At 47.9% G+C, this 18,832-nt stretch overlaps 1 protein-coding gene, 9 non-coding genes and 3 pseudogenes across 10 annotated transcripts; all 13 read right to left on the bottom strand.

Moving 5' to 3' along the window:
• Positions 1–3,515: 3,515 nt before the first annotated feature.
• On the bottom strand, positions 3,516–18,588 carry LOC139292567 (uncharacterized). The gene is given in 6 exon segments (XM_070914929.1): positions 3,516–3,574; positions 4,314–4,422; positions 8,209–8,244; positions 8,246–11,644; positions 15,123–15,158; positions 15,160–18,588. Coding segments are annotated over 6 exon segments (7,068 nt in total).
• LOC139293034 (U2 spliceosomal RNA) lies at positions 5,584–5,774 on the bottom strand. The gene has a single exon (XR_011597699.1). It is a non-coding gene; the product is annotated as a U2 spliceosomal RNA (small nuclear RNA).
• LOC139293107 (U5 spliceosomal RNA) lies at positions 5,952–6,068 on the bottom strand. Its single transcript, XR_011597734.1, has one exon. It is a non-coding gene; the product is annotated as a U5 spliceosomal RNA (small nuclear RNA).
• LOC139293712 (U2 spliceosomal RNA) lies at positions 6,597–6,787 on the bottom strand. Its single transcript, XR_011598298.1, has one exon. It is a non-coding gene; the product is annotated as a U2 spliceosomal RNA (small nuclear RNA).
• Positions 6,965–7,081, bottom strand: LOC139293108 (U5 spliceosomal RNA). The gene has a single exon (XR_011597735.1). It is a non-coding gene; the product is annotated as a U5 spliceosomal RNA (small nuclear RNA).
• Positions 7,609–7,788, bottom strand: LOC139293069 (U2 spliceosomal RNA; annotated as a pseudogene).
• LOC139293079 (U2 spliceosomal RNA) lies at positions 11,517–11,680 on the bottom strand (annotated as a pseudogene).
• Positions 11,858–11,974, bottom strand: LOC139293109 (U5 spliceosomal RNA). The gene has a single exon (XR_011597736.1). It is a non-coding gene; the product is annotated as a U5 spliceosomal RNA (small nuclear RNA).
• Positions 12,502–12,692, bottom strand: LOC139293713 (U2 spliceosomal RNA). The gene has a single exon (XR_011598299.1). It is a non-coding gene; the product is annotated as a U2 spliceosomal RNA (small nuclear RNA).
• LOC139293110 (U5 spliceosomal RNA) lies at positions 12,870–12,986 on the bottom strand. Its single transcript, XR_011597737.1, has one exon. It is a non-coding gene; the product is annotated as a U5 spliceosomal RNA (small nuclear RNA).
• On the bottom strand, positions 13,515–13,705 carry LOC139293714 (U2 spliceosomal RNA). The gene has a single exon (XR_011598300.1). It is a non-coding gene; the product is annotated as a U2 spliceosomal RNA (small nuclear RNA).
• Positions 13,883–13,999, bottom strand: LOC139293111 (U5 spliceosomal RNA). Its single transcript, XR_011597738.1, has one exon. It is a non-coding gene; the product is annotated as a U5 spliceosomal RNA (small nuclear RNA).
• On the bottom strand, positions 14,527–14,699 carry LOC139293061 (U2 spliceosomal RNA; annotated as a pseudogene).
• Positions 18,589–18,832: the final 244 nt, after the last annotated feature.

Raw genomic sequence — 18,832 nt, forward strand, 5'->3', positions numbered from 1 at the left:
TCGTCCGAATGGGCACAAATGCGATTCTTCTTTGTGGCTGTGTCCTTGGCCTGCCGCCTGCAGCTTCGGCTGCTTGGACCGTCGCTGCGGCCATCCGGATCGCAGCCACGGGGGGGATCTGCATGTGCTTCCTTGCCAGCAAGTTTCTGGAGGTCCATATGGCGTCTTTTATGGTGGCTAGGGTAAGCCACTGCTTGGGGAAGTCGCATGCTGGCAATTGTTTTTGGCCCACCCCATACAGCACCAGCTGTGCTGTAAGGACCTCCCTTGCTGGCAAGTACGGGAATTGCAAGGAGCCGGCCGTTGCCCACTGTTCTACGGCAGCGCTGCACTCCCAGAGCAAATGCCTCACCGACTCGGGCGCGCCACAACCTGGTCGGTGACAAGTTGAATGTGTGGACAAGCCCCGGGAGTGCATTACGGACCTGACTGGGAGGATCTCGTGAGCCACCATCCATGACAGGTCCCGGAGTCTGTTTGGAAGAGCGGAATGGTTCACGTTGCGCCACACTGCTGAAGGCTCGCCCAATGCGAGCCCGCGCACTGGACTCACTGGTTCCTGCTCCTGCACAACAGAAATGACAGAACGGTGGTTGGTTAAAACTTTCAACTCCTCCTGCTCAAGGTTAAAATGCCTTAAAAATGTCTGGATAAAAGCGTAGGTTGGTGGCAGGTTAAAAGACACAGGTACTTTAAGATCATTGGGTAAAATTTTTAATCGTCTGAGGTAGGACCCCATCCAGAACCGTGTCATTGCTGTTGTTTTGGGGTTTCTGGATGGGGCTGTGGCGGTTGTGATGTGTAGTGCTGTGTATCTGCTCCCTAAAAACAAGTACAGGTCAGGGACTCCTTTTCCTCCTTTCTCCTTCGGCTTCTTCATCACATATCTCCTCAGACGTTCCCACTTGGAGCCCCACAGGAAATAAAAGATGGCTCTTTCCAAGTCTAAAAGCACTCTTCTAGGTGGGAAAAAAACAGAACTGATGAGTAAAAGCAAAGGTAAAATCACAGCTTTGATGATTAAAACCTTTCCTTCCATTGTCAGTCTTCTAAGTCTCCAGTACCCTAGTCTCTGCCTGACTTTCCCTACAATGTCTGGCCAATTTGTTTTCCCTCCCCCCTCCCTATCAAATTTGATCCCAAGTATCTTTTGGTCTGTCTGGGTCACAGTCAGGGGGAGTCCTGTCATCTCAGTCGCTGTCCACGGTCCATAAAAGTGGGCTTGGGTCTTGCCTCTGTTGAGTTTTGACCCAGAGGCCCGTCCAAACCAGTCAGTCAAGTCCAGCGTCCTGTTGACAGATAAAAGGTCAGTGCATAAAATGTTCACGTCGTCCATGTATAAAAAACACTTTGTCTCCAGTCCCCCGCTCCCTGGGGCTCCAACCCCATTGATTTGTTGGTCCCTTCTCAAGATCTGTGCCAGTGGTTCTATGCAGAGAACATAGAGGAGGGCAGATAACGGACAACCCTGACGGACACCGCAGTTTATATCCACTGCTTCTGTAAGATGCCCGTTAACAGTGAATTTGCTGGTAATGCCCTGGTACAGCATTCTCACCCAGGCTATAAACCTTCTTGGAAACCCCATTTTTTGCAGCACCTGGAAAAGGTACTGGTGCGAGATCCGATCAAAGGCTTTCTCAAAATCTAAATTTAGGACAACTAGCCGGATGTTTCTGTCTCTCGCATAACAGATGGTGTCTCGGATCAGTACGAGGCTGTCGGTGATCTTCCTCCCCGGGACAGCACAGGCTTGATCAGGGTGAATCAGGTCTTCTAAAAACAAAGACATGCGGGATGCTAAAACCTTACTAAAAAGTTTACAATCAAAATTTAAAAGTGTAATGGGTCTCCAGTTCTTCAAATCTGTCTTGTCTTTGTCTTTGTGAAGGAGAGTCACTATCCCTACTCTAAAACTGTCAGGAAGTCGGTCAAGTTTTTCAAAATCCATAAAAACAGCAAGCAAGTCAGGTGCTAAAATGTCCCAGAACATCACATAAAATTCCAGAGGGAGCCCATCTTCTCCTGGAGACTTACCTGCCTTAAAAGACTTGAGACATTTATTTAACTCGAGAATGTTAAAATCTTGGGTTAAAAGCTCACTGTCATTTACTGCTTGGTCAATAACTTCTAAGACTTCAGTCATGGTGTCCCACTTAACGTGTTTTTCTTTGTATAGTTCTCTATAAAAATGTCCGACAGTTTCTATGATTTCCTCTGTGGTGTCAGCTATGCACCCATTTTCTTTTCTTAGTCTAAAAATACTCCCCCCTTTATTCATAATTTTCTTAAAAAAGTATCTTGTGCACTTCTCTCCTTCCTCTATTTCCCTCTCCTTGCTTCTCAAAATGACACCCTTGCTTTTAATTTCTGCTGAGGCTGACATCTGGGTTTTAATTTGTTTGATTTCTTCATTAAAATCCATCCCCTGTTGGTTTAGTTTAAAATACCGCTGGAGTCGTTTCTGCAGTCCCAACATGCGTCTGTTGTCCCTGTCTTTTTTTTTCTTGCCTGCCTGTCTAAAGAAAGTCTGGGTCTTTGCTTTCACCATTTCCCACCAGTGTGCACGTGTATCGTAGAAGTCTTGAAGGGTCTGCCACTCTTGGTACTGCTCTCTATACTGTCTACCTAACTCCCTATCTTCTAAAAGGGAGCAGTTGAGCTTCCACAGACCGCTTCCTGATGTCACACCCGAAGAGAGTGAGAGAGTGCAGGAGAGCATTGCGTGGTCTGAAAAGAAAACAGGTGTCAATCTAGCATCAGTTGGTGGGCAATCACGTGATAAAATGTAATCAATGCGAGAGGCTCGGGTGCCATCACCACTAAACCAGGTGAAGCCCTCCTCTCTGGGATGCGTGGTTTTAAAACAGTCCAGAAGTTTAAAATCCCTGCATATGCCCTGAAATAAGACTGAGGTTTTGTCCACTTTAAAATCTTCACCTGCTCTCTTCCTATCATTCCTGCTTACAATACAATTAAAATCTCCCCCTACAACTAAAGGTGCCCTACCTAGCATGTGGAACTGCAAGTCTTCTAAAAGATCATACCTGTCATTTCTGTCGTTAAAGCCATAAATATTTAAGACGTTAAAATCTTTTCCCATAAAAGTCAGGTGTGCTAAAAGTGCCCGACCATCTCTCACCACAGTGCTGCCCTTCACCAAAACCAGGGGGTTTTTGATTAAAATGGCCACTCCGTCATTTCTGTTTGCGTTTGATCCGCTCCACATCGATGTTTGTGGCCATAGCTCCTCCCACTCTCTGTAGTGGTTTAAAAATGGCAGGCCACATTCCTGTATTAAAAACACATCTGACTTAAAAGAATTAAGAAAGGATAAAACAGTCTGGGCTCTAACTCGTGACTTCACGCTTCTCACATTGATGGTTGAGAAGGTGAGTGCCATGAGTATGGTTAAAATTAACAGGTATGAAATCTTAAAAGTCTAAAAGGGATTATCAATGTTAAAAAAAAAGCAGTTATTTAAATTTCTTGTGAACGGAGCTCTTCCTTCACTCTCATGGGTGAAGAGTGACGGGGTTGAGCTTCATTCCCCTGTCGGACTCTAGGAGTAGGCCTTGGACGCATGGTCGCATTGAGATTTGAGTCCTTAGGGGTTGATTGCAGAGCTATTGTTAGGAAAGAGACCTCATTTGGAGAATTGGAGGGGAAGACTCTAGGCTCCTCCACAGATGGGCTGTTTGAGTAGTTCCCAGCTCTTCCCCTCTTCTCTGAGACTACAGGAGACTCAGAGGACAATTCTGATATAGGCCTCTTGGTCTGCTGGGCGTTGGGGAGGGAGGCGTCCTCACTATCGCCCTGTGATTGGTCATTTTCACATTCTGAGCAAGCTCCGGCTTTTGCCTGCATTGCCCCATCTTCCTCAAGACTTTCCAGTTGCGGGGCAATTGCAGGCCCCTCCTCTCCTTCATATCCGGAGCTAGCTCCGCCTTCTGCCTGCATTGCCCCATCTTCCTCACCACTCTCCATTTGTGGGGCAATTGCAGGCCCCTCCCCCTCTCCCGCCTCTCCTGATCCTGGCCTTCCAGTCACAGGATTTGGCGGGAGATTTGAATTTCCCAGCCCAGCTTCTTCAATTAGCTCTCTAACTGCTTCCTCTTGTCCACCATTTTGTGGGGTTTTCGCTGCCTTCAGTTTGTTGGCAAATGACTTTGGGCAATCTCTGAAGAGGTGGGTTGTTTCTCCACAAAGATTGCACTTTCTGCCATTGGTACATTCCTCAAAGGTGTGCCCAATTTCTCTACATTTTCCACAAATAGTCTGCTGACACGCTTCTGCCAGGTGCCCATGCTCACCACACTTGCGGCACAGCTTGGGCTGGCCCTGGTAGTGAATGTAGCCTCTGTTGTTTCCCAGAACTATCACAGATGGCAGATGTTTCAGGCCCTGGAAGCCTTGGGGGTCCTGCCATTGTTGGATGGGGACCCTCCAAGCGCAATTCCAAATGCCATCCTCATCTCTCACTTTGGTAGCCTGTCCTTTTACAGTGCAGTATCTACCCAGCCACAAACAAATGTCATCCGCATTCACGGTCTCATTGAACATTCTGATAATGATGGTTTTGGAGGCATTATCAGTCAGTTTCTCAACATTAAAAGCGGAAAACTGGGGTTTTACATTTTCAAAGCGTGTCCAAAACTCTCTCAGCAGCGCGGCAGACCGAAAGCTTACATCGAAACCTTTATTCGTTGGTAGAGTAACAATGCAATTTATATTCTCTGGTTCAAACTTAAGGGTATTTTGGATTAACCTCCTGGAGAAATCAATTCTGGACATCCCCAGGGGCTTTCCATGGTCATTTTCTTTAAAGGTAAATCTGACACTGTGGTGCCTCCGCATGCCGGAAATGTTGGCCGACATGGTGGAGGCACCACAAACTGAAAGGATTAAAAAGAAGGACTAAAACACTTAAGAATTGTCTAAAAAAAACAAAAAGAAACAAAGACGATATAAATAGGACTAAGATCAATAAATATGTTAAAACCAGCAAATGATTAAAACGAACTTACCTTTTCTTGTTTAGCCTGGACAAGATGTTAAATCAACAGAGTAGAGGTAAGCAGTACTCTGTGCCAATGAATTCCTTTAGGTGTAGGATTTACAACTACAATAGAGTTGAAATTTTCTCCACAAGGAATAAGGTGAATGTCCTCCCGAGAATGGGAAGTAAAACACAATGCCACAAACAGGCAAAAGTTTTTACCACCAACAGGAAGCGATCGCAGTCTTAGCCAAAAGGCCGAGAAGCGGTAGTGTGTAGTATCTGATAAGAACGATCAAGTGTAGTATCGTTTACGTTTAACCGTACGTACCGGTGGCAGTAGGGCAATGTTCCCTATCTGTCTGCGAGTCAAAAGTGCGAATCTGGCTGCATTTTTTTGGGTGGCTTCATCTGGCTGTTGATGCTGAGCTGCGCTCTGCCCCCACCCCAGTGGTCACGGATGATACACAGTCATTTGAGAGCGGGAGCCCAGATGAGGCTCGGCGAGGGACGTCAGGCAGTCAGCAGAGGGTTTGACCCCGACTCTCTGTTTGTGTCGGTATTTGCTTTTTCACAAGGCAGGAGATGGGTGCACCGTTCCCGGCGGCACTACAATACCGGGTCGATGCGTGGAGTGAACGGGGCAAGCCCCTTTTTCAGCTCCCGGTGCTAAAAATCCATTTAATATGTTGTCCCCTTATAGAGGACATATCAGATATTAAACTGATAAGAACAGATACTACACTTGATCTTAGCCAAAAGGCCGAGAAGCGATGAGCCCTGGCTGTTTGCTTCCAGAGGCCACATTCTGGAACAGCTCTCCCTTGTCCTGGCGCAGTCGTTTCAAGCGCGCATAACAATGGCTGCTTCTCAGCGCCTCCTCCCAAGCCGACAAGGTGGCAGCCTAAATCTTGTTAAGGACAGCTTCTTGTTGCTTTTCACAAACGCACGAGGCTCAGCCACACGGCAGAGCCTGCCAAAAATAGTTTTAACTCATTGGTGTTCCTCTCCACGGAAGTCTTTAGTAAAAGGCGAAAGGCTTGTACGTGATGAAGAGAAACCCGAGTAAGTACAGGCCTCTCCAGGAGAGCGGCCGAGGAGCCTAGTCGCCCCGGTCACTACCCTCACGGTAAGCCTCACTCTGCTTGTGGAGTCCCAAATACCAGGCCACGCACATTCCCCTAGCCCTCCCCACATTAGCACAGGCTCTATCCAATGGGATCGCGGAGAAATGAAGGCCTGGCTTTTGGACACAGGCTACCAAATGTCCCAAACACTCAGGCCCTTGCGGACTCTCTGTGACGAGGGGAGCGAAAGTGCAGGGCACGTTTAACCGTACGTACCGGTTGGCATTAGGGCAATGTTCCCTATCTGTCTGCGAGTCAAAAGTGCGAATCTGGCTGCATTTTTTTGGGTGGCTTCATCTGGCTGTTGATGCTGAGCTGCCCTCTGCCCCCACCCCAGTGGTCACGGATGATACACAGTCATTTGAGAGCGGGAGCCCAGATGAGGCTCGGCGAGGGACGTCAGGCAGTCAGCAGAGGGTTTGACCCCGACTCTCTGTTTGTGTCGGTATTTGCTTTTTCACAAGGCAGGAGATGGGTGCACCGTTCCCGGCGGCACTGCAATACCGGGTCGATGCGTGGAGTGAACGGGGCAAGCCCCTTTTTCAGCTCCCGGTGCTAAAAATCCATTTAATATGTTGTCCCCTTATAGAGGACATATCAGATATTAAACTGATAAGAACAGATACTACACTTGATCTTAGCCAAAAGGCCGAGAAGCGATGAGCCCTGGCTGTTTGCTTCCAGAGGCCACATTCTGGAACAGCTCTCCCTTGTCCTGGCGCAGTCGTTTCAAGCGCGCATAACAATGGCTGCTTCTCAGCGCCTCCTCCCAAGCCGACAAGGTGGCAGCCTAAATCTTGTTAAGGACAGCTTCTTGTTGCTTTTCACAAACGCACGAGGCTCAGCCACACGGCAGAGCCTGCCAAAAATAGTTTTAACTCATTGGTGTTCCTCTCCACGGAAGTCTTTAGTAAAAGGCGAAAGGCTTGTACGTGATGAAGAGAAACCCGAGTAAGTACAGGCCTCTCCAGGAGAGCGGCCGAGGAGCCTAGTCGCCCCGGTCACTACCCTCACGGTAAGCCTCACTCTGCTTGTGGAGTCCCAAATACCAGGCCACGCACATTCCCCTAGCCCTCCCCACATTAGCACAGGCTCTATCCAATGGGATCGCGGAGAAATGAAGGCCTGGCTTTTGGACACAGGCTACCAAATGTCCCAAACACTCAGGCCCTTGCGGACTCTCTGTGACGAGGGGAGCGAAAGTGCAGGGCACGTTTAACCGTACGTACCGGTGGCAGTAGGGCAATGTTCCCTATCTGTCTGCGAGTCAAAAGTGCGAATCTGGCTGCATTTTTTTGGGTGGCTTCATCTGGCTGTTGATGCTGAGCTGCGCTCTGCCCCCACCCCAGTGGTCACGGATGATACACAGTCATTTGAGAGCGGGAGCCCAGATGAGGCTCGGCGAGGGACGTCAGGCAGTCAGCAGAGGGTTTGACCCCGACTCTCTGTTTGTGTCGGTATTTGCTTTTTCACAAGGCAGGAGATGGGTGCACCGTTCCCGGCGGCACTGCAATACCGGGTCGATGCGTGGAGTGAACGGGGCAAGCCCCTTTTTCAGCTCCCGGTGCTAAAAATCCATTTAATATGTTGTCCCCTTATAGAGGACATATCAGATATTAAACTGATAAGAACAGATTTTTTTTCTTTCTTTCGAAAAGATTTATTGACACTCATTTCATAGTAATTTCACATAAAACCCAGAGTTAAGACATACAAATTACCTTTTAAAATACAAGAAATCAATCAATACAATGGTGCAACAGGTAAGACCATATTTAAATATTCAAAACACTGTCGTCAGAGGTATTACAGATGAGATTTCTCACAAGTTAAAAATTATACATTTTGTGCATGTCTGTGTGTTTTGAGTGTCCATTTTAAAATGTCTTTAAAAAAAACAAAAAAAACAAAAACAAATGGGGAGTGCTTCGGTAAAAATCCTCCCTTCCAACTCCATTGCTGTGCAGGAGCATAGTGATTCCCTACCAAGGATAAGTCATTCCCCTCTCCCAAACAGATTTGGTCTCTCGGAATCCTTTCTTGGTGCTCAGAGGAGACCCTCGCCCTGTTGCTCCTTCCCACCTGCCTCACCCGGAGAGTCAGGCCGCTGCTGCTTTGAACTTCTTTTGTGTGGCTCCGGCTCCTTCGTCCGAATGGGCACAAATGCGATTCTTCTTTGTGGCTGTGTCCTTGGCCTGCCGCCTGCAGCTTCGGCTGCTTGGACCGTCGCTGCGGCCATCCGGATCGCAGCCACGGGGGGGATCTGCATGTGCTTCCTTGCCAGCAAGTTTCTGGAGGTCCATATGGCGTCTTTTATGGCGGCTAGGGTAAGCCACTGCTTGGGGAAGTCGCATGCTGGCAATTGTTTTTGGCCCACCCCATACAGCACCAGCTGTGCTGTAAGGACCTCCCTTGCTGGCAAGTACGGGAATTGCAAGGAGCCGGCCGTTGCCCACTGTTCTACGGCAGCGCTGCACTCCCAGAGCAAATGCCTCACCGACTCGGGCGCGCCACAACCTGGTCGGGGACAAGTTGAATGTGTGGACAAGCCCCGGGAGTGCATTACGGACCTGACTGGGAGGATCTCGTGAGCCACCATCCATGACAGGTCCCGGAGTCTGTTTGGAAGAGCGGAATGGTTCACGTTGCGCCACACTGCTGAAGGCTCGCCCAATGCGAGCCCGCGCACTGGACTCACTGGTTCCTGCTCCTGCACAACAGAAATGACAGAACGGTGGTTGGTTAAAACTTTCAACTCCTCCTGCTCAAGGTTAAAATGCCTTAAAAATGTCTGGATAAAAGCGTAGGTTGGTGGCAGGTTAAAAGACACAGGTACTTTAAGATCATTGGGTAAAATTTTTAATCGTCTGAGGTAGGACCCCATCCAGAACCGTGTCATTGCTGTTGTTTTGGGGTTTCTGGATGGGGCTGTGGCGGTTGTGATGTGTAGTGCTGTGTATCTGCTCCCTAAAAACAAGTACAGGTCCGGGACTCCTTTTCCTCCTTTCTCCTTCGGCTTCTTCATCACATATCTCCTCAGACGTTCCCACTTGGAGCCCCACAGGAAATAAAAGATGGCTCTTTCCAAGTCTAAAAGCACTCTTCTAGGTGGGAAAAAAACAGAACTGATGAGTAAAAGCAAAGGTAAAATCACAGCTTTGATGATTAAAACCTTTCCTTCCATTGTCAGTCTTCTAAGTCTCCAGTACCCTAGTCTCTGCCTGACTTTCCCTACAATGTCTGGCCAATTTGTTTTCCCTCCCCCCTCCCTATCAAATTTGATCCCAAGTATCTTTTGGTCTGTCTGGGTCACAGTCAGGGGGAGTCCTGTCATCTCAGTCGCTGTCCACGGTCCATAAAAGTGGGCTTGGGTCTTGCCTCTGTTGAGTTTTGACCCAGAGGCCCGTCCAAACCAGTCAGTCAAGTCCAGCGTCCTGTTGACAGATAAAAGGTCAGTGCATAAAATGTTCACGTCGTCCATGTATAAAAAACACTTTGTCTCCAGTCCCCCGCTCCCTGGGGCTCCAACCCCATTGATTTGTTGGTCCCTTCTCAAGATCTGTGCCAGTGGTTCTATGCAGAGAACATAGAGGAGGGCAGATAACGGACAACCCTGACGGACACCGCAGTTTATATCCACTGCTTCTGTAAGATGCCCGTTAACAGTGAATTTGCTGGTAATGCCCTGGTACAGCATTCTCACCCAGGCTATAAACCTTCTTGGAAACCCCATTTTTTGCAGCACCTGGAAAAGGTACTGGTGCGAGATCCGATCAAAGGCTTTCTCAAAATCTAAATTTAGGACAACTAGCCGGATGTTTCTGTCTCTCGCATAACAGATGGTGTCTCGGATCAGTACGAGGCTGTCGGTGATCTTCCTCCCCGGGACAGCACAGGCTTGATCAGGGTGAATCAGGTCTTCTAAAAACAAAGACATGCGGGATGCTAAAACCTTACTAAAAAGTTTACAATCAAAATTTAAAAGTGTAATGGGTCTCCAGTTCTTCAAATCTGTCTTGTCTTTGTCTTTGTGAAGGAGAGTCACTATCCCTACTCTAAAACTGTCAGGAAGTCGGTCAAGTTTTTCAAAATCCATAAAAACAGCAAGCAAGTCAGGTGCTAAAATGTCCCAGAACGTCACATAAAATTCCAGAGGGAGCCCATCTTCTCCTGGAGACTTACCTGCCTTAAAAGACTTGAGACATTTATTTAACTCGAGAATGTTAAAATCTTGGGTTAAAAGCTCACTGTCATTTACTGCTTGGTCAATAACTTCTAAGACTTCAGTCATGGTGTCCCACTTAACGTGTTTTTCTTTGTATAGTTCTCTATAAAAATGTCCGACAGTTTCTATGATTTCCTCTGTGGTGTCAGCTATGCACCCATTTTCTTTTCTTAGTCTAAAAATACTCCCCCCTTTATTCATAATTTTCTTAAAAAAATATCTTGTGCACTTCTCTCCTTCCTCTATTTCCCTCTCCTTGCTTCTCAAAATGACACCCTTGCTTTTAATTTCTGCTGAGGCTGACATCTCGGTTTTAATTTGTTTGATTTCTTCATTAAAATCCATCCCCTGTTGGTTTAGTTTAAAATACCGCTGGAGTCGTTTCTGCAGTCCCAACATGCGTCTGTTGTCCCTGTCTTTTTTTTTCTTGCCTGCCTGTCTAAAGAAAGTCTGGGTCCTTGCTTTCACCATTTCCCACCAGTGTGCACGTGTATCGTAGAAGTCTTGAAGGGTCTGCCACTCTTGGTACTGCTCTCTATACTGTCTACCTAACTCCCTATCTTCTAAAAGGGAGCAGTTGAGCTTCCACAGACCGCTTCCTGATGTCACACCCGAAGAGAGTGAGAGAGTGCAGGAGAGCATTGCGTGGTCTGAAAAGAAAACAGGTGTCAATCTAGCATCAGTTGGTGGGCAATCACGTGATAAAATGTAATCAATGCGAGAGGCTCGGGTGCCATCACCACTAAACCAGGTGAAGCCCTCTTCTCTGGGATGCATGGTTTTAAAACAGTCCAGAAGTTTAAAATCCCTGCATATGCCCTGAAATAAAACTGAGGTTTTGTCCACTTTAAAATCTTCACCTGCTCTCTTCCTATCATTCCTGCTTAAAATACAATTAAAATCTCCCCCTACAACTAAAGGTGCCCTACCTAGCATGTGGAACTGCAAGTCTTCTAAAAGATCATACCTGTCATTTCTGTCGTTAAAGCCATAAATATTTAAGACGTTAAAATCTTTTCCCATAAAAGTCAGGTGTGCTAAAAGTGCCCGACCATCTCTCACCACAGTGCTGCCCTTCACCAAAACCAGGGGGTTTTTGATTAAAATGGCCACTCCGTCATTTCTGTTTGCATTTGATCCGCTCCACATCGATGTTTGTGGCCATAGCTCCTCCCACTCTCTGTAGTGGTTTAAAAATGGCAGGCCACATTCCTGTATTAAAAACACATCTGACTTAAAAGAATTAAGAAAGGATAAAACAGTCTGGGCTCTAACTCGTGATAAGAACAGATACTACACTTGATCTTAGCCAAAAGGCCGAGAAGCGATGAGCCCTGGCTGTTTGCTTCCAGAGGCCACATTCTGGAACAGCTCTCCCTTGTCCTGGCGCAGTCGTTTCAAGCGCGCATAACAATGGCTGCTTCTCAGCGCCTCCTCCCAAGCCGACAAGGTGGCAGCCTAAATCTTGTTAAGGACAGCTTCTTGTTGCTTTTCACAAACGCACGAGGCTCAGCCACACGGCAGAGCCTGCCAAAAATAGTTTTAACTCATTGGTGTTCCTCTCCACGGAAGTCTTTAGTAAAAGGCGAAAGGCTTGTACGTGATGAAGAGAAACCCGAGTAAGTACAGGCCTCTCCAGGAGAGCGGCCGAGGAGCCTAGTCGCCCCGGTCACTACCCTCACGGTAAGCCTCACTCTGCTTGTGGAGTCCCAAATACCAGGCCACGCACATTCCCCTAGCCCTCCCCACATTAGCACAGGCTCTATCCAATGGGATCGCGGAGAAATGAAGGCCTGGCTTTTGGACACAGGCTATCAAATGTCCCAAACACTCAGGCCCTTGCGGACTCTCTGTGACGAGGGGAGCGAAAGTGCAGGGCACGTTTAACCGTACGTACCGGTGGCAGTAGGGCAATGTTCCCTATCTGTCTGCGAGTCAAAAGTGCGAATCTGGCTGCATTTTTTTGGGTGGCTTCATCTGGCTGTTGATGCTGAGCTGCGCTCTGCCCCCACCCCAGTGGTCACGGATGATACACAGTCATTTGAGAGCGGGAGCCCAGATGAGGCTCGGCGAGGGACGTCAGGCAGTCAGCAGAGGGTTTGACCCCGACTCTCTGTTTGTGTCGGTATTTGCTTTTTCACAAGGCAGGAGATGGGTGCACCGTTCCCGGCGGCACTGCAATACCGGGTCGATGCGTGGAGTGAACGGGGCAAGCCCCTTTTTCAGCTCCCGGTGCTAAAAATCCATTTAATATGTTGTCCCCTTATAGAGGACATATCAGATATTAAACTGATAAGAACAGATACTACACTTGATCTTAGCCAAAAGGCCGAGAAGCGATGAGCCCTGGCTGTTTGCTTCCAGAGGCCACATTCTGGAACAGCTCTCCCTTGTCCTGGCGCAGTCGTTTCAAGCGCGCATAACAATGGCTGCTTCTCAGCGCCTCCTCCCAAGCCGACAAGGTGGCAGCCTAAATCTTGTTAAGGACAGCTTCTTGTTGCTTTTCACAAACGCACGAGGCTCAGCCACACGGCAGAGCCTGCCAAAAATAGTTTTAACTCATTGGTGTTCCTCTCCACGGAAGTCTTTAGTAAAAGGCGAAAGGCTTGTACGTGATGAAGAGAAACCCGAGTAAGTACAGGCCTCTCCAGGAGAGCGGCCGAGGAGCCTAGTCGCCCCGGTCACTACCCTCACGGTAAGCCTCACTCTGCTTGTGGAGTCCCAAATACCAGGCCACGCACATTCCCCTAGCCCTCCCCACATTAGCACAGGCTCTATCCAATGGGATCGCGGAGAAATGAAGGCCTGGCTTTTGGACACAGGCTATCAAATGTCCCAAACACTCAGGCCCTTGCGGACTCTCTGTGACGAGGGGAGCGAAAGTGCAGGGCACGTTTAACCGTACGTACCGGTTGGCATTAGGGCAATGTTCCCTATCTGTCTGCGAGTCAAAAGTGCGAATCTGGCTGCATTTTTTTGGGTGGCTTCATCTGGCTGTTGATGCTGAGCTGCCCTCTGCCCCCACCCCAGTGGTCACGGATGATACACAGTCATTTGAGAGCGGGAGCCCAGATGAGGCTCGGCGAGGGACGTCAGGCAGTCAGCAGAGGGTTTGACCCCGACTCTCTGTTTGTGTCGGTATTTGCTTTTTCACAAGGCAGGAGATGGGTGCACCGTTCCCGGCGGCACTGCAATACCGGGTCGATGCGTGGAGTGAACGGGGCAAGCCCCTTTTTCAGCTCCCGGTGCTAAAAATCCATTTAATATGTTGTCCCCTTATAGAGGACATATCAGATATTAAACTGATAAGAACAGATACTACACTTGATCTTAGCCAAAAGGCCGAGAAGCGATGAGCCCTGGCTGTTTGCTTCCAGAGGCCACATTCTGGAACAGCTCTCCCTTGTCCTGGCGCAGTCGTTTCAAGCGCGCATAACAATGGCTGCTTCTCAGCGCCTCCTCCCAAGCCGACAAGGTGGCAGCCTAAATCTTGTTAAGGACAGCTTCTTGTTGCTTTTCACAAACGCACGAGGCTCAGCCACACGGCAGAGCCTGCCAAAAATAGTTTTAACTCATTGGTGTTCCTCTCCACGGAAGTCTTTAGTAAAAGGCGAAAGGCTTGTACGTGATGAAGAGAAACCCGAGTAAGTACAGGCCTCTCCAGGAGAGCGGCCGAGGAGCCTAGTCGCCCCGGTCACTACCCTCACGGTAAGCCTCACTCTGCTTGTGGAGTCCCAAATACCAGGCCACGCACATTCCCCTAGCCCTCCCCACATTAGCACAGGCTCTATCCAATGGGATCGCGGAGAAATGAAGGCCTGGCTTTTGGACACAGGCTATCAAATGTCCCAAACACTCAGGCCCTTGCGGACTCTCTGTGACGAGGGGAGCGAAAGTGCAGGGCACGTTTAACCGTACGTACCGGTGGCAGTAGGGCAATGTTCCCTATCTGTCTGCGAGTCAAAAGTGCGAATCTGGCTGCATTTTTTTGGGTGGCTTCATCTGGCTGTTGATGCTGAGCTGCGCTCTGCCCCCACCCCAGTGGTCACGGATGATACACAGTCATTTGAGAGCGGGAGCCCAGATGAGGCTCGGCGAGGGACGTCAGGCAGTCAGCAGAGGGTTTGACCCCGACTCTCTGTTTGTGTCGGTATTTGCTTTTTCACAAGGCAGGAGATGGGTGCACCGTTCCCGGCGGCACTGCAATACCGGGTCGATGCGTGGAGTGAACGGGGCAAGCCCCTTTTTCAGCTCCCGGTGCTAAAAATCCATTTAATATGTTGTCCCCTTATAGAGGACATATCAGATATTAAACTGATAAGAACAGATTTTTTTCTTTCGAAAATATTTATTGACACTCATTTCATAGTAATTTCACATAAAACCCAGAGTTAAGACATACAAATTACCTTTTAAAATACAAGAAATCAATCAATACAATGGTGCAACAGGTAAGACCATATTTAAATATTCAAAACACTGTCGTCAGAGGTATTACAGATGAGATTTCTCACAAGTTAAAAATTATACATTTTGTGCATGTCTGTGTGTTTTGAGTGTCCATTTTAAAATGTCTTTAAAAAAAAACAAAAAAAACAAAAACAAATGGGGAGTGCTTCGGTAAAAATCCTCCCTTCCAACTCCATTGCTGTGCAGGAGCATAGTGATTCCCTACCAAGGATAAGTCATTCCGCTCTCCCAAACAGATTTGGTCTCTCGGAATCCTTTCTTGGTGCTCAGAGGAGACCTTCGCCCTGTTGCTCCTTCCCACCTGCCTCACCCGGAGAGTCAGGCCGCCGCTGCTTTGAACTTCTTTTGTGTGGCTCCGGCTCCTTCGTCCGAATGGGCACAAATGCGATTCTTCTTTGTGGCTGTGTCCTTGGCCTGCCGCCTGCAGCTTCGGCTGCTTGGACCGTCGCTGCGGCCATCCGGATCGCAGCCACGGGGGGGATCTGCATGTGCTTCCTTGCCAGCAAGTTTCTGGAGGTCCATATGGCGTCTTTTATGGCGGCTAGGGTAAGCCACTGCTTGGGGAAGTCGCATGCTGGCAATTGTTTTTGGCCCACCCCATACAGCACCAGCTGTGCTGTAAGGACCTCCCTTGCTGGCAAGTACGGGAATTGCAAGGAGCCGGCCGTTGCCCACTGTTCTACGGCAGCGCTGCACTCCCAGAGCAAATGCCTCACCGACTCGGGCGCGCCACAACCTGGTCGGGGACAAGTTGAATGTGTGGACAAGCCCCGGGAGTGCATTACGGACCTGACTGGGAGGATCTCGTGAGCCACCATCCATGACAGGTCCCGGAGTCTGTTTGGAAGAGCGGAATGGTTCACGTTGCACCATACTGCTGAAGGCTCGCCCAATGCGAGCCCGCGCACTGGACTCACTGGTTCCTGCTCCTGCACAACAGAAATGACAGAACGGTGGTTGGTTAAAACTTTCAACTCCTCCTGCTCAAGGTTAAAATGCCTTAAAAATGTCTGGATAAAAGCGTAGGTTGGTGGCAGGTTAAAAGACACAGGTACTTTAAGATCATTGGGTAAAATTTTTAATCGTCTGAGGTAGGACCCCATCCAGAACCGTGTCATTGCTGTTGTTTTGGGGTTTCTGGATGGGGCTGTGGCGGTTGTGATGTGTAGTGCTGTGTATCTGCTCCCTAAAAACAAGTACAGGTCCGGGACTCCTTTTCCTCCTTTCTCCTTCGGCTTCTTCATCACATATCTCCTCAGACGTTCCCACTTGGAGCCCCACAGGAAATAAAAGATGGCTCTTTCCAAGTCTAAAAGCACTCTTCTAGGTGGGAAAAAAACAGAACTGATGAGTAAAAGCAAAGGTAAAATCACAGCTTTGATGATTAAAACCTTTCCTTCCATTGTCAGTCTTCTAAGTCTCCAGTACCCTAGTCTCTGCCTGACTTTCCCTACAATGTCTGGCCAATTTGTTTTCCCTCCCCCCTCCCTATCAAATTTGATCCCAAGTATCTTTTGGTCTGTCTGGGTCACAGTCAGGGGGAGTCCTGTCATCTCAGTCGCTGTCCACGGTCCATAAAAGTGGGCTTGGGTCTTGCCTCTGTTGAGTTTTGACCCAGAGGCCCGTCCAAACCAGTCAGTCAAGTCCAGCGTCCTGTTGACAGATAAAAGGTCAGTGCATAAAATGTTCACGTCGTCCATGTATAAAAAACACTTTGTCTCCAGTCCCCCGCTCCCTGGGGCTCCAACCCCATTGATTTGTTGGTCCCTTCTCAAGATCTGTGCCAGTGGTTCTATGCAGAGAACATAGAGGAGGGCAGATAACGGACAACCCTGACGGACACCGCAGTTTATATCCACTGCTTCTGTAAGATGCCCGTTAACAGTGAATTTGCTGGTAATGCCCTGGTACAGCATTCTCACCCAGGCTATAAACCTTCTTGGAAACCCCATTTTTTGCAGCACCTGGAAAAGGTACTGGTGCGAGATCCGATCAAAGGCTTTCTCAAAATCTAAATTTAGGACAACTAGCCGGATGTTTCTGTCTCTCGCATAACAGATGGTGTCTCGGATCAGTACGAGGCTGTCGGTGATCTTCCTCCCCGGGACAGCACAGGCTTGATCAGGGTGAATCAGGTCTTCTAAAAACAAAGACATGCGGGATGCTAAAACCTTACTAAAAAGTTTACAATCAAAATTTAAAAGTGTAATGGGTCTCCAGTTCTTCAAATCTGTCTTGTCTTTGTCTTTGTGAAGGAGAGTCACTATCCCTACTCTAAAACTGTCAGGAAGTCGGTCAAGTTTTTCAAAATCCATAAAAACAGCAAGCAAGTCAGGTGCTAAAATGTCCCAGAACGTCACATAAAATTCCAGAGGGAGCCCATCTTCTCCTGGAGACTTACCTGCCTTAAAAGACTTGAGACATTTATTTAACTCGAGAATGTTAAAATCTTGGGTTAAAAGCTCACTGTCATTTACTGCTTGGTCAATAACTTCTAAGACTTCAGTCATGGTGTCCCACTTAACGTGTTTTTCTTTGTATAGTTCTCTATAAAAATGTCCGACAGTTTCTATGATTTCCTCTGTGGTGTCAGCTATGCACCCATTTTCTTTTCTTAGTCTAAAAATACTCCCCCCTTTATTCATAATTTTCTTAAAAAAGTATCTTGTGCACTTCTCTCCTTCCTCTATTTCCCTCTCCTTGCTTCTCAAAATGACACCCTTGCTTTTAATTTCTGCTGAGGCTGACATCTGGGTTTTAATTTGTTTGATTTCTTCATTAAAATCCATCCCCTGTTGGTTTAGTTTAAAATACCGCTGGAGTCGTTTCTGCAGTCCCAACATGCGTCTGTTGTCCCTGTCTTTTTTTTTCTTGCCTGCCTGTCTAAAGAAAGTCTGGGTCCTTGCTTTCACCATTTCCCACCAGTGTGCACGTGTATCGTAGAAGTCTTGAAGGGTCTGCCACTCTTGGTACTGCTCTCTATACTGTCTACCTAACTCCCTATCTTCTAAAAGGGAGCAGTTGAGCTTCCACAGGCCGCTTCCTGATGTCACACCCGAAGAGAGTGAGAGAGTGCAGGAGAGCATTGCGTGGTCTGAAAAGAAAACAGGTGTCAATCTAGCATCAGTTGGTGGGCAATCACGTGATAAAATGTAATCAATGCGAGAGGCTCGGGTGCCATCACCACTAAACCAGGTGAAGCCCTCTTCTCTGGGATGCATGGTTTTAAAACAGTCCAGAAGTTTAAAATCCCTGCATATGCCCTGAAATAAAACTGAGGTTTTGTCCACTTTAAAATCTTCACCTGCTCTCTTCCTATCATTCCTGCTTAAAATACAATTAAAATCTCCCCCTACAACTAAAGGTGCCCTACCTAGCATGTGGAACTGCAAGTCTTCTAAAAGATCATACCTGTCATTTCTGTCGTTAAAGCCATAAATATTTAAGACGTTAAAATCTTTTCCCATAAAAGTCAGGTGTGCTAAAAGTGCCCGACCATCTCTCACCACAGTGCTGCCCTTCACCAAAACCAGTGGGTTTTTGATTAAAATGGCCACTCCGTCATTTCTGTTTGCGTTTGATCCGCTCCACATCGATGTTTGTGGCCATAGCTCCTCCCACTCTCTGTAGTGGTTTAAAAATGGCAGGCCACATTCCTGTATTAAAAACACATCTGACTTAAAAGAATTAAGAAAGGATAAAACAGTCTGGGCTCTAACTCGTGACTTCACGCTTCTCACATTGATGGTTGAGAAGGTGAGTGCCATGAGTATGGTTAAAATTAACAGGTATGAAATCTTAAAAGTCTAAAAGGGATTATCAATGTTAAAAAAAAAGCAGTTATTTAAATTTCTTGTGAACGGAGCTCTTCCTTCACTCTCATGGGTGAAGAGTGACGGGGTTGAGCTTCATTCCCCTGTCGGACTCTAGGGGTAGGCCTTGGACGCATGGTCGCATTGAGATTTGAGTCCTTAGGGGTTGATTGCAGAGCTATTGTTAGGAAAGAGACCT

Source organism: Enoplosus armatus, chromosome 11, assembly GCF_043641665.1.
Source record: "Enoplosus armatus isolate fEnoArm2 chromosome 11, fEnoArm2.hap1, whole genome shotgun sequence".
NCBI lineage: Eukaryota > Metazoa > Chordata > Actinopteri > Centrarchiformes > Enoplosidae > Enoplosus > Enoplosus armatus.